General features: G+C 45.6%; 1 protein-coding gene across 6 annotated transcripts in view; it reads left to right on the top strand.

The window, feature by feature from the left end:
- LOC118391362 (acetyl-CoA carboxylase) overlaps positions 1 to 13,998 on the top strand; it is a 50,445-nt gene that overhangs the window by 18,623 nt on the left and 17,824 nt on the right. For 4 of the 6 annotated variants that reach the window (XM_052510977.1, XM_035782696.2, XM_052510976.1 and 1 more), the window contains 15 exons: positions 1,505 to 1,648; positions 1,805 to 1,907; positions 2,987 to 3,094; positions 3,349 to 3,405; positions 3,668 to 3,712; positions 7,312 to 7,353; positions 8,168 to 8,383; positions 8,507 to 8,662; positions 8,781 to 9,005; positions 9,950 to 10,105; positions 10,642 to 10,788; positions 10,968 to 11,237; positions 11,559 to 11,656; positions 11,890 to 12,010; positions 12,612 to 12,722. In XM_052510977.1, coding sequence (XP_052366937.1) covers positions 1,505 to 1,648; positions 1,805 to 1,907; positions 2,987 to 3,094; positions 3,349 to 3,405; positions 3,668 to 3,712; positions 7,312 to 7,353; positions 8,168 to 8,383; positions 8,507 to 8,662; positions 8,781 to 9,005; positions 9,950 to 10,105; positions 10,642 to 10,788; positions 10,968 to 11,237; positions 11,559 to 11,656; positions 11,890 to 12,010; positions 12,612 to 12,722 — 1,999 coding nt within the window. Of the gene's footprint in view, positions 1 to 781; positions 926 to 1,504; positions 1,649 to 1,804; positions 1,908 to 2,986; positions 3,095 to 3,348; positions 3,406 to 3,667; positions 3,713 to 7,311; positions 7,354 to 8,167; positions 8,384 to 8,506; positions 8,663 to 8,780; positions 9,006 to 9,949; positions 10,106 to 10,641; positions 10,789 to 10,967; positions 11,238 to 11,558; positions 11,657 to 11,889; positions 12,011 to 12,611; positions 12,723 to 13,998 lie in introns of all 6 variants that reach the window. The other 2 variants (XM_035782694.2, XM_035782693.2) reach the window with 1 other exon arrangement.

Below are 13,998 nucleotides of genomic sequence, written 5' to 3'. Positions count from 1 at the left end.
TAGCGCCTCCCACCAGCCTCCTCTGGTAGACCTGAGACGCTCTAGACTAGAAAGCAGCATGGTCAACAATCTGCAGAGAAACGTTACTGAAAGCCTTAATGCCTGCAACATTTAGAATTGAATTGTAATTCTACCATTTACACTTAACAAATTTAAACGCAACATGTAAAGTGTTATTTTTTCTTCATGAGCTGTAATTAAAGAACACAGACATTTTCCATATCCACATAAAAGCTTATTTTTCTCATTGTGTGCAAATTTGTTTACATCCCTGTATGAACTGTAACTCAGTAAAATATTTTAAATTGTTGCGTATATATTTCTGTTCAGTGTGGGTGTAGATTATATATAGATGGATTGCATCTTGTGGCAAGATAACATTGGGCATTGAAATGTTTGGCTATACTGCTTGTTCTGTAAAGTGTTAAAAGTTATTCCAAAAATAAATCAGATTTTTACAATTGGAGCTGAATGTTTGATCACAGCTCATTTACTAAATCAATGGTAACAGCATGGCATGATGCAGCATACTGAGATTCTGTCTTTCTGTGGGTGTATTGTCGGTGTATGTACGCTACATTGTGTGTATGCAAATCATGGATCTTGTGCCGATTTCCGGTGAGAAATTGGGAGTCAAAAGATGTTGACTACATGTACATTAACTTTAATATTCTGGGGCAAAATGTTATCAAATAGTGCTTTGTGTGAGATCGGCTGTCATGTTTTGCTTTGTTAGCTGTGTTCTGAATGTGTGCTGCCTGCTACTGTCCTGTCCTCTCAGGAGACTGTCTGCCCTGCCTCTTCTACTTAAGCCTGTGTCTGTGGACAGTAAAATACAGGACACTAAAGCACAGGATGATAAAACAAAGGATGACTCTAAAACGGAGGAGAATAAACCTCCAGATACGGATGACTCTGTGGACAGGTTGGGCCCTATAGCAGCCTCTAGGCTATATATCATTCTGTGGGCTAACAGACTTCTGGGCTTAACCTCTCTAAAAGGGGACTTGGCCTCTGTGTGGAGGGGAGAGGAGGACCTCTGAATACTAAAAACACCTGGGGGAGCTTTTGGGTCTTCTATGTTTGGCTGAGGGGAACATCTACAATGCTTCCATGTCCACTAACATTATACAGATGTGCTCCTCCACATAATCTACAGTACCACTTAGCGTTTGAACATGGCTGCTTGGCTGCTCCATGAGTATTACATCCAGATCTATAAGAGGCACATTTAGTTCTTATATTCCGATGGTCATTCACTGATCTCTGAGAACATGGTGCTATATTACTGTTGGTTTGGAAGTGAATGAGGAGTCGATGTTCCTTCTGTCCCAGCAGCTTATCACAGATGGTAAATACTGGTGTGTGATAGAAGTGGCTGGTGGGGGCTCTTAAAGGTGACTCTCCTTTGGGCTAGAAATGGGCTCTGTCCTACTCTGGGTGGGTGAGTGAATGTGTTTGCTGCAGGACCCCTGTCTAATGGCTGTCTGTATTGTGATCCCAGGATGTCATTCTCCTCCAACCTGAACCACTACGGCATGGTGCACATGGGCAGCGTGAGTGACGTCCTCCTGGACAACTCTTTCACCCCACCCTGCCAGCGCATGGGAGCCATGGTCTCCTTCCGTTCCTTCCAGGAGTTCACCAGGTGAGGGCTCTTTTCACCTTTTCAAAATCATTACATTATAACTATTATTATCCCACATTGGGAAATGGCATTATTGAATTAGAGCTGTAATACTTAGATTTTACCTTAAGTGTCTGTTTGTGTGGTGTCTAACCGTGGTCCTTTCCAATCCCTCAGGGACATTAAAGACGTGATGAGCTGTTTCTCTGACTCTCCTCCTCACAGCCCCACCTTCCCAGAGGGAGGGAACCCTGTGCTCTATGGAGAGGAAGACACCAAGGTCAGAACGTTCTGCTAGTACTGATTCTGAGGTGTATTGCAACACTAGAGTATTGTGACGGAGAGCCCTTTGTTCACTGCTACAAGTAGAATGACCTTGCTTTTCTTCACATAGTTGCAATATTCACGACTGAAATGATTGGCACCCTTGATAAAGATGCGCAACAAAGACTGTTAAAAAAAATAATAGAAATACTGAGCGATGTTGGATGTAATTTATTTTAAAGAGATTAATACAATTGCTCAGAGAAAGAGTTTGCAGAACAAGTAATAGTTTATCTTCTTAAAGGTAGCGGTCAAAATGATTGGCACCTGTTTTCAGTACCTGTGGTTTGAATTAAAGGGGGGAAAGAGGGATGCATAATGAGTTGTCCAACTAAATGTATTCAACTGAAATGTGTTTTCCGCATTTAACCCAACCTCTCCGAATCAGTGAGGTGCGGGGCCTGCAACCTTTCAGTTACTGGCCCAACGCTCCTAAACGCCAGACTACCTGCCGGGCAGTCCATAAGTGCAGACTAAGGATATGGAAAGATTATGTATGGAGGAGTGGTCTAAGATCCCTCCCAATGTGTTCTCCAATCTCATAAAACATTTTAGAAAAAGTCTGTCCCGTTATCCTCGCAAGGGGAAGGTGCTGGAGTATTGAAAACAGGGGTTTTGGGAGAAAAAAAGTATTACTTGTTAAACAAAATCTATTTCTCTGAGCAATTGTATTAGTATAAAATAATACATTTTTCTAAACAAATTTGAGCTTACAATATAGCTCAGTGTATGTATTGTTTATTTCATGTATTTTTTTAGCTCATCTTTGGTTGCGTTCCCGTGCTCAGGCGTGGCATGGATCAACCATTGATTGCGTGCCACGTCAACGACAGACATCAGCTGACGGCTTGCTGTAACATATATGTGGTTAGCTGATACATAAAATACCTATCTAGGCTTTGTAAATCTGGCAGGTGTCTGCAACACCCAGGCAGAGGAACGCGCCCAATATCAAAGGTGCCAATAATTTTGGTTGTGACTACTTTCTCTATTAATTGTATGACTGAGGTTTGCCTGCATGTGTTTGTGTCCCAGAGTATCCAAGATGAGCCCGTTCACATCCTCAACGTGGCCATTAAGACTGACAGTGACATCGACGATGACGGCCTGGCCGCCATGTTCCGGGAGTTCACCCAGTCAGAGGTCAGATGAGCCTTTCAGGAAATACAACTGTACACATTGGCATTTTAGTCATTTAGCAGACACTCTTACCCGGAGTGACTTACAGGAGCAATTGGGGTCAAGTGCCTTGCTCAACGGCACATCAACAACAAAGAATTGGCTGGTCTGCTTGGTGACTCAAACCAGCAACTTTTTGGTTACTGGCCCAACGCTCTTAACCGCTATGCTACCTGCCAGTTGCTCACACTTTCTCTTCCTCTGTCTTCGTTCCCCAGAAATCCCTGCTGTTTGAACATGGCATCCGCAGGCTGACCTTCCTGGTAGCTCAGAAGGTAAGGACTAAGATTCCCACTCCCCTACTCTACCCTCGGTTTTCTAAGCAACTCTCTGCCACAAATCACTGTCAACTATCTTATCTTAATCACAGTGATACTGGTTGAATCTCCAGACACCCAGACAGCATGAGTCACTTTTTTAATTTGGAATGGCCTATAATTTGACTAATTTGTATCTCAAATTTGGCTGTTTTGTTTGCTTGCCATCTTTTCCCTCTGTATCCATGTCTTGCCTTTGCTGTGGTGTTTGTGCTGACAGGATTTCAGGAAGGCAGTCAACTATGAGGTGGACCAGAGGTTTCATGTGAGTAGCCTGGGAGGATGTGGATGATGACTGCGAAACAGTACAGTATGTCTTCCTGTATTGTCAACTCTTTCCTTTAAACACTCAAAGTAGCTTTAAGATTCTGGGATAAAATGAAAGCATTTGAGACTAAAGACATTTGGGTAAATGCCAGTTTCCCTTCTCTCTCTCTCCCGCATCGTGACTTCAGCCCTTTGACTCTGTGGCTGTTTTAACTAGTGACGACAAAGTCATCATAATGGCTAAACCCTGCTCATTTATACATTTTATTAAAATCTGATTTTAAACCTAACCTTAACCTTATGCCTTACCTTAAATTAAGACCAAAATGCCAATTTAGACTGTCGCTGTGGAATCTGACTTTGTGGCTGTGTTATCTACTGGAAACACTAAGAAGAACTGGTCCCGATGAGAGCTAATTACTGCAATTGGTGTGGCCCCCCTCGTTATGTGGGTCGGTGTGGCCCCCCTCGTTATGTGGGTCGGTGTGGCCCCCCTCGTTATGTGGGTCAGTGTGGCCCCCCTCGTTATGTGGGTCCGAACAGATTCTTATTTACGACAACCTATACCAGCAAAACCCGGACGACGCTGGGCCAATTGTGCGCCGCCCTATGGGACTCCCGATGACAACTGGTTGTGATACAGCTTGGATTCGAACCAGGGTGTCTGTAGTGAAGCCTCTAGCACTGAGAAGTAGTGCCTTAAACCACTGCGCCACTCAGGAGCCTGAGTATCCAACCCTCTTCAGACTACACTGACCAGTGTACACACATATTAAATAGTGTATTCTCTGTTTTACACCTGCATTGTTTGCTGTTTGGGGTTTTAGGCTGGGTTTCTGTACAGCACTTTGAGATATCAGCTGATGTACGAAGGGCTATATAAATAAATTTGATTTGATTTGAATAGGGGATGTGATGTACTAACACCATTGTGTTGACAGCTCTCTGACAGCTCTCTTGTGATAATGTACACATCCAGTTGATGAGTGTTTGCAATTAGGCCAGTATTGTTTGGCCAAGTGGGGTACGATCATCAAAGACAAACCTGTCAACCAGGCTTCTAGCTTGAGCATTCAGAAATACAAAGCACTCCCTGTTGGAAAGATAATGTTTTATTCATTGGTTCAGATGTGACTGCTGCCTGTTGCGGTCTGTCATTATGTAAAAAGGCAGTTTTGGGAAAATACACTGTAATTTCACCCTCAGACACCAGGCCAAATAGGAGGAGATCAGGGCTGTTGAATGTTAAACAGGCTGTTGCTGATCAGACTGATGCCATAGTGTTCCTCTTCAAGCTCACAGCAATTCACATGATCGCGCTCATCACAGCTTATTGAGGGAGAAATGTAGACCCTTAGAAGGAAATGTAGCCGCTTAGTCTTGTTAGAATGTCGCTGTCATTTTCACCTGCAGTCATTGGGTTCTCTAGATGTCATGTCTATTTTTAGTCTAGATGGTTCTGTAACTTTAGGTTATTTTCACACTTGGTCCCTTTCAGACAAAACATTTTTAACCCAGTGCGGTCGGCTTAATGTTTTGATGGGAGTGTACAATCCAAAGGAACTCCGTCGCCTCTAAAAGCCCCCATAGCGAACCGAACTGACAGAGGGTTTTTTCACATATAGTCCTCTTTAAAGTGAACTCTGGGGCAAAAAACAGCTAAATAATTATTATCTTTGTATTCACACTGCCCTTGCCTTTTTGCCTGTTCACTTGACCTACTTTGTGGTCCGAGTCCTCTTTACATTCACATTGCTGTCTAGAAAGGAACCAAGATCTTTTCCCAACATTGACTCAATGCACTCTGGGTTTTTACAATGTGCAGGAAAAACCATTCCATCAGAACGTGTTATCAGACAGTTAGATATACCTACTTATATTTTGGAAGCTTGTAACTGCGTTTAGTTAGATGAGTCAGAAGATGCTATTAACAGGTTTGAATAGTGTGAACATATTTTCTAAAATAAATTCTAGCTCTTAAAGGGACAGTAGCCCAAATTGGGTGTACAATTGTCAATTAGAGCATTATGAAGCGCTCTTAGCCTATACATCACATATTGCATACAAATCATCTGAACCTGCACGTTATCATCTCTCTTTTGTGGCACCAATGTGAGATGTTATGGCAGGGGAAGTGGTGTCTCAGTAGTCTAGTGTGAGGGGTTATGGCAGGGGAAGTGGTGTCTCAGTAGTCTAGTGTGAGGGGTTATGGCAGGGGAAGTGGTGTCTCAGTAGTCTAGTGAGGGGTTATGGCAGGGGAAGTGGTGTCTCAGTAGTCTAGTGTGAGGGGTTATGGCAGGGGAAGTGGTGTCTCAGTAGTCTAGTGAGGGGTTATGGCAGGGGAAGTGGTGTCTCTCAGTAGTCTAGTGTGAGGGGTTATGGCAGGGGAAGTGGTGTCTCAGTAGTCTAGTGTGAGGGGTTATGGCAGGGGAAGTGGTGTCTCAGTAGTCTAGTGAGGGGTTATGGCAGGGGAAGCGGTGTCTCAGTAGTCTAGTGTGAGGGGTTATGGCAGGGGAAGTGGTGTCTCTCAGTAGTCTAGTGTGAGGGGTTATGGTCTAGTGGAAGTGGTGTCTCAGTAGTCTAGTGTGAGGGGTTATGGCAGGGGAAGTGGTGTCTCAGTAGTCTAGTGAGGGGTTATGGCAGGGGAAGTGGTGTCTCAGTAGTCTAGTGTGAGGGGTTATGGCAGGGGAAGTGGTGTCTCAGTAGTCTAGTGTGAGGGGTTATGGCAGGGGAAGTGGTGTCTCAGTAGTCTAGTGTGAGGGGTTATGGCAGGGGAAGTGGTGTCTCTCAGTAGTCTAGTGTGAGGGGTTATGGCAGGGGAAGCGGTGTCTCAGTAGTCTAGTGTGAGGGGTTATGGCAGGGGAAGTGGTGTCTCAGTAGTCTAGTGTGAGGGGTTATGGCAGGGGAAGTGGTGTCTCTCAGTAGTCTAGTGTGAGGGGTTATGGCAGGGGAAGTGGTGTCTCAGTAGTCTAGTGTGAGGGGTTATGGCAGTGGTGTCTCAGTAGTCTAGTGTGAGGGGTTATGGCAGGGGAAGTGGTGTCTCTCAGTAGTCTAGTGTGAGGGGTTATGGCAGGGGAAGTGGTGTCTCAGTAGTCTAGTGAGGGGTTATGGCAGGGGAAGCGGTGTCTCAGTAGTCTAGTGTGAGGGGTTATGGCAGGGGAAGTGGTGTCTCAGTAGTCTAGTATGTGGCACAGGAATGACAAGCGAACCTGGGGAGCTTTGTGTTCACATTGCCCTAAAAAAGGGAGCTGGACAGAGGATTTCAAGCAATCCAAACTCAGACCACCTCTCAATGGGTTTGCTTTGGGGGCTCTTTCCAGGGGTCTGAGTTCCATTGGAGTGTTCATACTGGATAAAAAATGAAGCGAACCACACGAGTTCACACAAATTATCTGAAAGAGACCAAGTGTGAAGAGGACTATATGTGAAAACACACTTAGTTGCAGCATAGCAGGGATCCTTGAATTCCTGCACTCAAAGCCCTAACTGTCATTCTTAGCCGGTCTTAACCAGTAGAACTGGTAGGTTGGCAACGTGTGTTCTTTGTAGCATGAGAATCTGTTTAACTCTCTCCTCACCTGTCTGTCTCCCACACAGAGAGAGTTCCCCAAGTTCTTCACCTTCCGGTCCAGAGACAAGGTTAGTGTCTTCACACTGTCTTTGTGTCAATATGAACATTGGCTTTATGGGCTACCATCAAATAATAGGGAATGGTCTGCTCAGTGGTAGTGGTCAATAAATGGGTTGAATCCATCCCAGAAAGATAAGGGAATTCATATTTGAAGTGCAAACACCGACTGAATATATTACTGAGATGAAAGATGAGCCCAAATGACCATGTTTTTCAATGTGTAGACTAGAGTTACAGTGGAAGAGGTAAGCCAGTTTCAACTAGGCAAGTGTCAATTTCACATAATGACTACAATTGAGGTGAGGCAATTTGAATAAGATGGTTGCAGAAGTACCTTTCCTCTGTCCTTGCTCACCACTTCGTTGGCACTGAAAGTCTCTAACATGATCAATGACGGCTCATTCCCTGCCTAGGCCCCTGATAGTCTCACTACAATGGCACCACAAACTCATTACCGTAATTATCTATTTAATGACGTCTCCATTTAAGAGAAATTACACCCATTAGCAGGCTGAGATTGCCTTTGATTTAATTTACTTAATGCAGTGTATGGCTGGCGGGCACCCTCTACTCTTATACAAACCAAATGCTCCTGAAACAGCCAAGTTCCCTGAGTTCTGCAGCTATTAATATTGGGGATGATGGTTGAACAGCCTTAACTGGTTGTCATTTCTAAGCCTTGAGGAAAGATCATTCCCATGTCTTGAACCCTCATTGGTTGGTGTGACCGTATCTTGCTGTGGGTGGCTGTGTCCTGCTGTCTGTGACGGTGTCTTGTGCGACTGCCTTGCTATGTAACGGACTGTCACCATGCGTCTCCAGTTTGAGGAGGACAGGATCTACCGTCACTTGGAGCCAGCGCTGGCCTTCCAGCTGGAGCTGAACCGCATGCGTAACTTTGCCCTGACCGCCATTCCCTGTGCCAACCACAAGATGCACCTTTATCTGGGCGCTGCCCGTGTGGAGGTGGGCACAGAGGTCACAGACTACCGCTTCTTTGTCCGGGCCATCATCCGTCACTCAGACCTGGTCACCAAGGTGAGAGCAATATTGACACACTGCTTTGTGTGTGTGAGTGTGTTTTGATTGTTACACCTGTTCAGTTTGTATATGAAAACGTGCCCCTCTGACCTCTGCTTCCGTCCTGTGTCATATCTCCAGGAGGCATCTTTTGAGTACCTCCACAACGAGGCAGAGCGTCTGCTGCTGGAGGCCATGGACGAGCTGGAGGTGGCCTTCAACAACACCACCGTACGCACCGACTGCAACCACATCTTCCTCAACTTTGTCCCCACCGTCATCATGGACCCCTCCAAGGTCAGTGGTAGCACACCCAAGACTTGTACCTGCACTGTGTACATGTTTGTACATGTAGGGATGTGTTTTGGTATTGTATATGTTTATAACGAACTTCTCTCTGTGTAACCATGTTCAGATTGAGGAGTCAGTGCGCTCTATGGTGATGCGTTATGGCAGTAGGCTGTGGAAGCTCCGGGTCCTGCAGGCTGAGCTGAAGATCAACATCCGGCTCACGCCCACAGGCAAACAGATCCCCATCCGCCTTTTCCTCACCAACGAGTCAGGCTACTACCTGGACATCAGCCTGTACAAGGAGGTCACCGATTCCCGTACGGGACAGTTGGGGCCTAAAGACCGACAGGTGGGACACTCGCATGCCCCACACTCCCATCCAATCACAGGCCGGGGAAGCAGCCTCATACATAATTCTCAGCTCCCAGAATGCACCTTTTAATGGGCCACTCTTGGTTCTTGACATGCCAACTGTGGATCAGTCAGTCCACTGTAAAGTGTAGCTGAGTGTTCTATAAGTGGTCTGGCCAGCCTGTTGGACAAGACGAGCAGTGATCATGATCTTTTCCTTTTATATAGGAGAACAGCCATCAATACGTCATCCCATTCCAGGGTAAATGATCCATAAATCAAATGGTCATTGGCAGAGAGCATATGCAGAAGCTAAGAGTGTAGTAGTGGGGGTATTATTTTTCTTAACTTGTCTGTGGACCATAGTTGAGAGAGAAATACTGAAATTTAACTCTTCCCATTTGTATTCAGGGCAGGTACCTTTATTCATTTAATGACTCTATTTTGGAGGTGGTAGATGGTGCGAAGTGAGTATCCGGTGCATTGAGCTTAGCCTTATTCGTTAACACTTAAGCACCGGTGACGCCAGACCTATTCTTACTTTATGCTACTGTTGGTCCATGAGAACGTCTCAATAGCCAGATGTGTTAGATTAACGCTTTTCTTAAAAAATTACTTTTATTGTGTTCTCACTCTGAGTCCATATGCTCCTGTCTCCAAAGTGAAATGACCGCTCAGGTTACCAGGTCTAGTCAAAGAACCTAATCAGACAATGTGCACAGCTGATTGGGATTTGAAAGAACATGTTCTATGTAGATATAACTGATTCCACAACTCTAAACACCTTTCTCACCATTTCATGTTTATCTTGGGATACAGTCCATGCCTGACATCTGTCTGTCATTACAATTTGGGTTCTGTGTGTTGTTTTTGTGTGTGTGTGCTGCAAAGGGCAGCTAGTGTCTGTGTGTGGGGAGTGACTCGGTGTTCCCTCTCCTCCAGATCATGTTCCAGGCATATGGGGACACGCAGGGTCCTCTACATGGCATGCTCATCAACACCCCATATGTGACTAAGGACCTGCTGCAGTCCAAACGCTTCCAGGCCCAGTCCCTAGGAACCACCTACGTCTATGACTTCCCTGAGATGGTCAGACAGGTACGGGCTGTGACACAACGGCCCACAGTGGTCTCCGTTGATGGTGTACATAAAAACATACAATCATGTGTTTTTGTTTCATATAACTAGGTAAGTCAGTTAAGAACACATTCTTATTTACAATGATGGCCTACCCCGGCTAAACCTTAACCTGGACAATGCTGGGCCAATAGTGTACTGCCCTATGGGACTCTCAATCACGGCCGGTTGTGATGCAGCCTGGAATCAAACTAGGGTCTGTAGTGACACCTCTAGCACTGAGATTCAGTGCCTTAGACTGCTGCACCACTCGGGAGCACTGTTTGGGGTCAACTGCATTTCAACTCGGTCAAATCAGGAAGTTAGTTGAAATCCAATGCATGAAATTAAGATTTCACATTGTAAAATAATGGGAAATGTCCAATTCATTAATTAAAATGTCTAACCTGAATTGAAACGTAATTGACCTCAACCCTGCATGTTATCACTTTCCAGTAAGTTTGTTATATTAAGAGTGAGCAGCAGTCCCTCGTGTCTCTGGCTCCTCTTTCCTCCAGGCTCTAAAGAAGCTGTGGCAGTCCACCAAAGCCTTCGCCCACCTGCCCAAATGCCCTCTGCCCTCTGAGCTGCTCACTTTCACTGAGCTGGTCCTGGATCCACAGGGACAGCTGGTTCAGATGAATCGTCTACCAGGAGGGAACGAGGTGAGTAGTAACTCCTTTTTAAAGTTGCAGTTCCATTTCTGATCTGTAGGTGTCTCTGTGTTTCTTTGGCAGGATTGTTTAGTAGCTGTTTGCCAGGTTATTGTATTGTCTTCGAAAAGGCATACAACAGTAATGTCTTGACTACATAAATTATTGTGTACCTGTGTGTGTCTCTCTAGATTGGCATGGTGGCCTGGCGGATGACCATTAGGACCCCGGAGTACCCGGCAGGGCGTGAGATCATTGTGATCAGTAATGACATCACACACAAGATTGGTTCGTTTGGGCCGCAGGAGGACCTGCTGTTCCTGCAGGCCTCAGAGATGTCCAGGGAGAGTGGCATCCCTCGTATCTACATCTCTGCCAACAGCGGTGCCCGCATCGGCCTGGCAGAGGAGATCAGACACATGTTCCATGTAGCCTGGCAGGACACTGCAGACCCCTACAAGGTCAGCTGGCAGAAGGGGGCATGGCGGTGTAGAACTTCCATTGAAGAATTGAAACTATTTTGATTTGGAGATTAGTGTTGCTGCCTGTTAGCAGATGGTTCTATTGTGATGCTGTTTTGTACTATAGGGATTTACTGTTGTTTTGTCTGTATTGGTGTATTCCATTGGGGACCACGTTGGAAACAAGTGATGTTGGCTTTAATGTGGAATCCCCTGAGTTGTACTCTGCATCTTTTTTTCCCAATAAATTAATCAATCAAATCAATCTACGTACGTATGTCCCTCACAGTCTGCTGATGCAAAGTCTGTTTCTCTCCCCAGGGCTTCAAGTACTTGTACCTGACCCCTCAGGACTACAAGAAGGTGTCAGCCCTGAATTCTGTTCACTGTGAACACATAGAGGATGAGGGAGAGTCCAGGTGAGTCCAGACGTTACCCCTCAGCCATATTATTACTCACTGTCACCCTATTCAATACAGATAATGCATCCAGCTCACTGCATTAGGCCAATGGAGAAACTTTAAATCTACAAATTAAGAGAATCAATGGACTGTACATGAAAAGCACCTTGTACAATTGGAGAAGTGGAATAAGGATGAAGTGATTTCCACCGAGAAAGGCGGGATGTCTGACTGAGCCTTTCCTTGTTCAGGTACAAGATCACTGACATCATCGGGAAGGAGGAGGGTCTGGGGGTGGAGAACCTGAAGGGCTCTGGGATGATTGCTGGAGAGTCCTCTTTGGCCTATGATCAGGTCATCACCATGAACCTGGTACGCACCGACACACTGGATGTACCGACACACACAGGCCTACGCACAGCACTTATAGGTGGACTTAACACCTCTTTAATTCGAAACTGTCTTTCATGTCTAAGTTAATACTTAAAGACCAGCTCTGGAACTATGGCGACTACTAAGTATATTTTTAGACGTGGATTCAGACGTGATGGATGTGTCAATGTGTAGTTCATACATGTAGAATATATGAGCAGAATTACTGTCTTGCATCAATTAGCAAAGAAATCCCTATATTGAAAGCGGATGTTTTTCTGGAAGCTGTGACGTGCCATTTTCCGCCACGCGGGCCAGCCCCTTAACAATCCGAGTTCTAGCCAATGGGCTTCAGTCCCTCGCGGTTTGAGTTACAGCTAGCAAGATGCACACACAGCAGAGAGAGAGTGCAATGACATGGTGCACGTATATCTGCAGATATGCACTTTGGCTATTTTTAGATCTACTGGCTGAAAAGTATACAGAAGTACTGGGGAATCTGAGGCAGAGGATGGCAAATCTAAGTATCGGTTTACCCTGTTCACTGACATGCACTTGACCAGTGGTTTCCTAACCAGGCTGTGTGTACTTCTCTCTCCAGGTGACTTGTCGAGCAATCGGGATCGGAGCCTACCTGGTTAGGCTGGGTCAGAGGACCATCCAGGTGGAAAACTCCCACATCATTCTCACTGGTGCTGGAGCACTCAACAAGGTAAGGACCAGAATCACTCCCCCTGTCCTAGCTGTACCTCATGGCACACACAACTGAAATACTGAGAGAGATCCTGCTTGGATGCAGTGTTCAAATCAAACTTTATTTGTCACATGCTCCAAATACAAAAAGTGTAGACCTTACCGTGAAATGCTAACTTACAAGCCCTTAACCAACAGTGCATTTCAGGAAGAGTTATGAAAATATTTACCAAATAAACTAAAGTAACACTAACATAACAACCAGGCTATATTCAGGGGGTACCGGTCATGAGTTAATGTGCGGCGGTACAACTTAGTTGAGGTAATTTGTACATGAAGTGACTGAGCATAGATAATAAACAGTGAACAAGACAATTGGGGGGTCAATGTAATTGGCCATTTGATTAATTGTTCAGCAGTCTTATGGTTTGGGGGTAGAAGCTGTTAAGGAGCATTTTGGTCCAAGACTTGGCGTCCTGGTACTGCTTGCCGTTCAGTAGCAGAGAAAACAGTCTACGACTTGGGTGACTGGAGTCTTGACAATTTTATGGGCTTTCCTCTGACACCGCCTAGTATATAGGTCCTGGATGGCAGGAATCTTGGCCCCAGTGATGTACTGGGCTGTTCACACTCCCCTCTAGCGCCTTACGGTCATATGCTGACCAGTTGCCATACCAGACGGTGATGCAATTGATCAAGATGCTCTCAATGGTGCAGCTGTAGAACTTTTTGAGTATCTGGGAACCCATGCCAAATCTTTTCAGTCTCCTGAGGGGGAAAGGTGTTGTGCCCTCTTCACGACTGTCTTGGTGTGTTTGGACCATGATAGTTCTTTGATGTGGACACCAAGGAACTGGAAACTCTCGACCCCGCTCCACTACAGCCCCGTTGATGTTAATGGGGACCTATTCGGCCTGCCTTTTCCAGTAGTCCACGATCAGCTCCTTTGTATTGCTCACATTGAGGGAGAGGTTGTTGTGCTGACACAACACTGCCAGTTCTCTGACCTCCCTATAAGCCGTCTCATCGTTGTTAGGCATCAGTCCTACCACTTGTGTCGTCAGCAACTTAATGACAGTGTTGGAGTCGTGTTTGGCCACGCAGTTGTGGGTGAACAGGGAGTACAGGAGGAGACTAAGTACACACCCCTGAGTTTGAGGATCAGTGTGGCAGATGTGTTGCATACCCTTACCACCTGGGGATGGCCTGTCAAAGTCCAGGATCCAGTTTCAGAGGGAGGTGTTTAGTCCCAGGGTCCTTAGCTTAGTGATGAATTTTGTGGGCACTATGGTATT

This window comes from Oncorhynchus keta, unplaced genomic scaffold (genome assembly GCF_023373465.1).
Source record: "Oncorhynchus keta strain PuntledgeMale-10-30-2019 unplaced genomic scaffold, Oket_V2 Un_contig_6244_pilon_pilon, whole genome shotgun sequence".
Lineage (NCBI taxonomy): Eukaryota > Metazoa > Chordata > Actinopteri > Salmoniformes > Salmonidae > Oncorhynchus > Oncorhynchus keta.
This window is presented reverse-complemented; position numbering and strand designations above follow the sequence as displayed.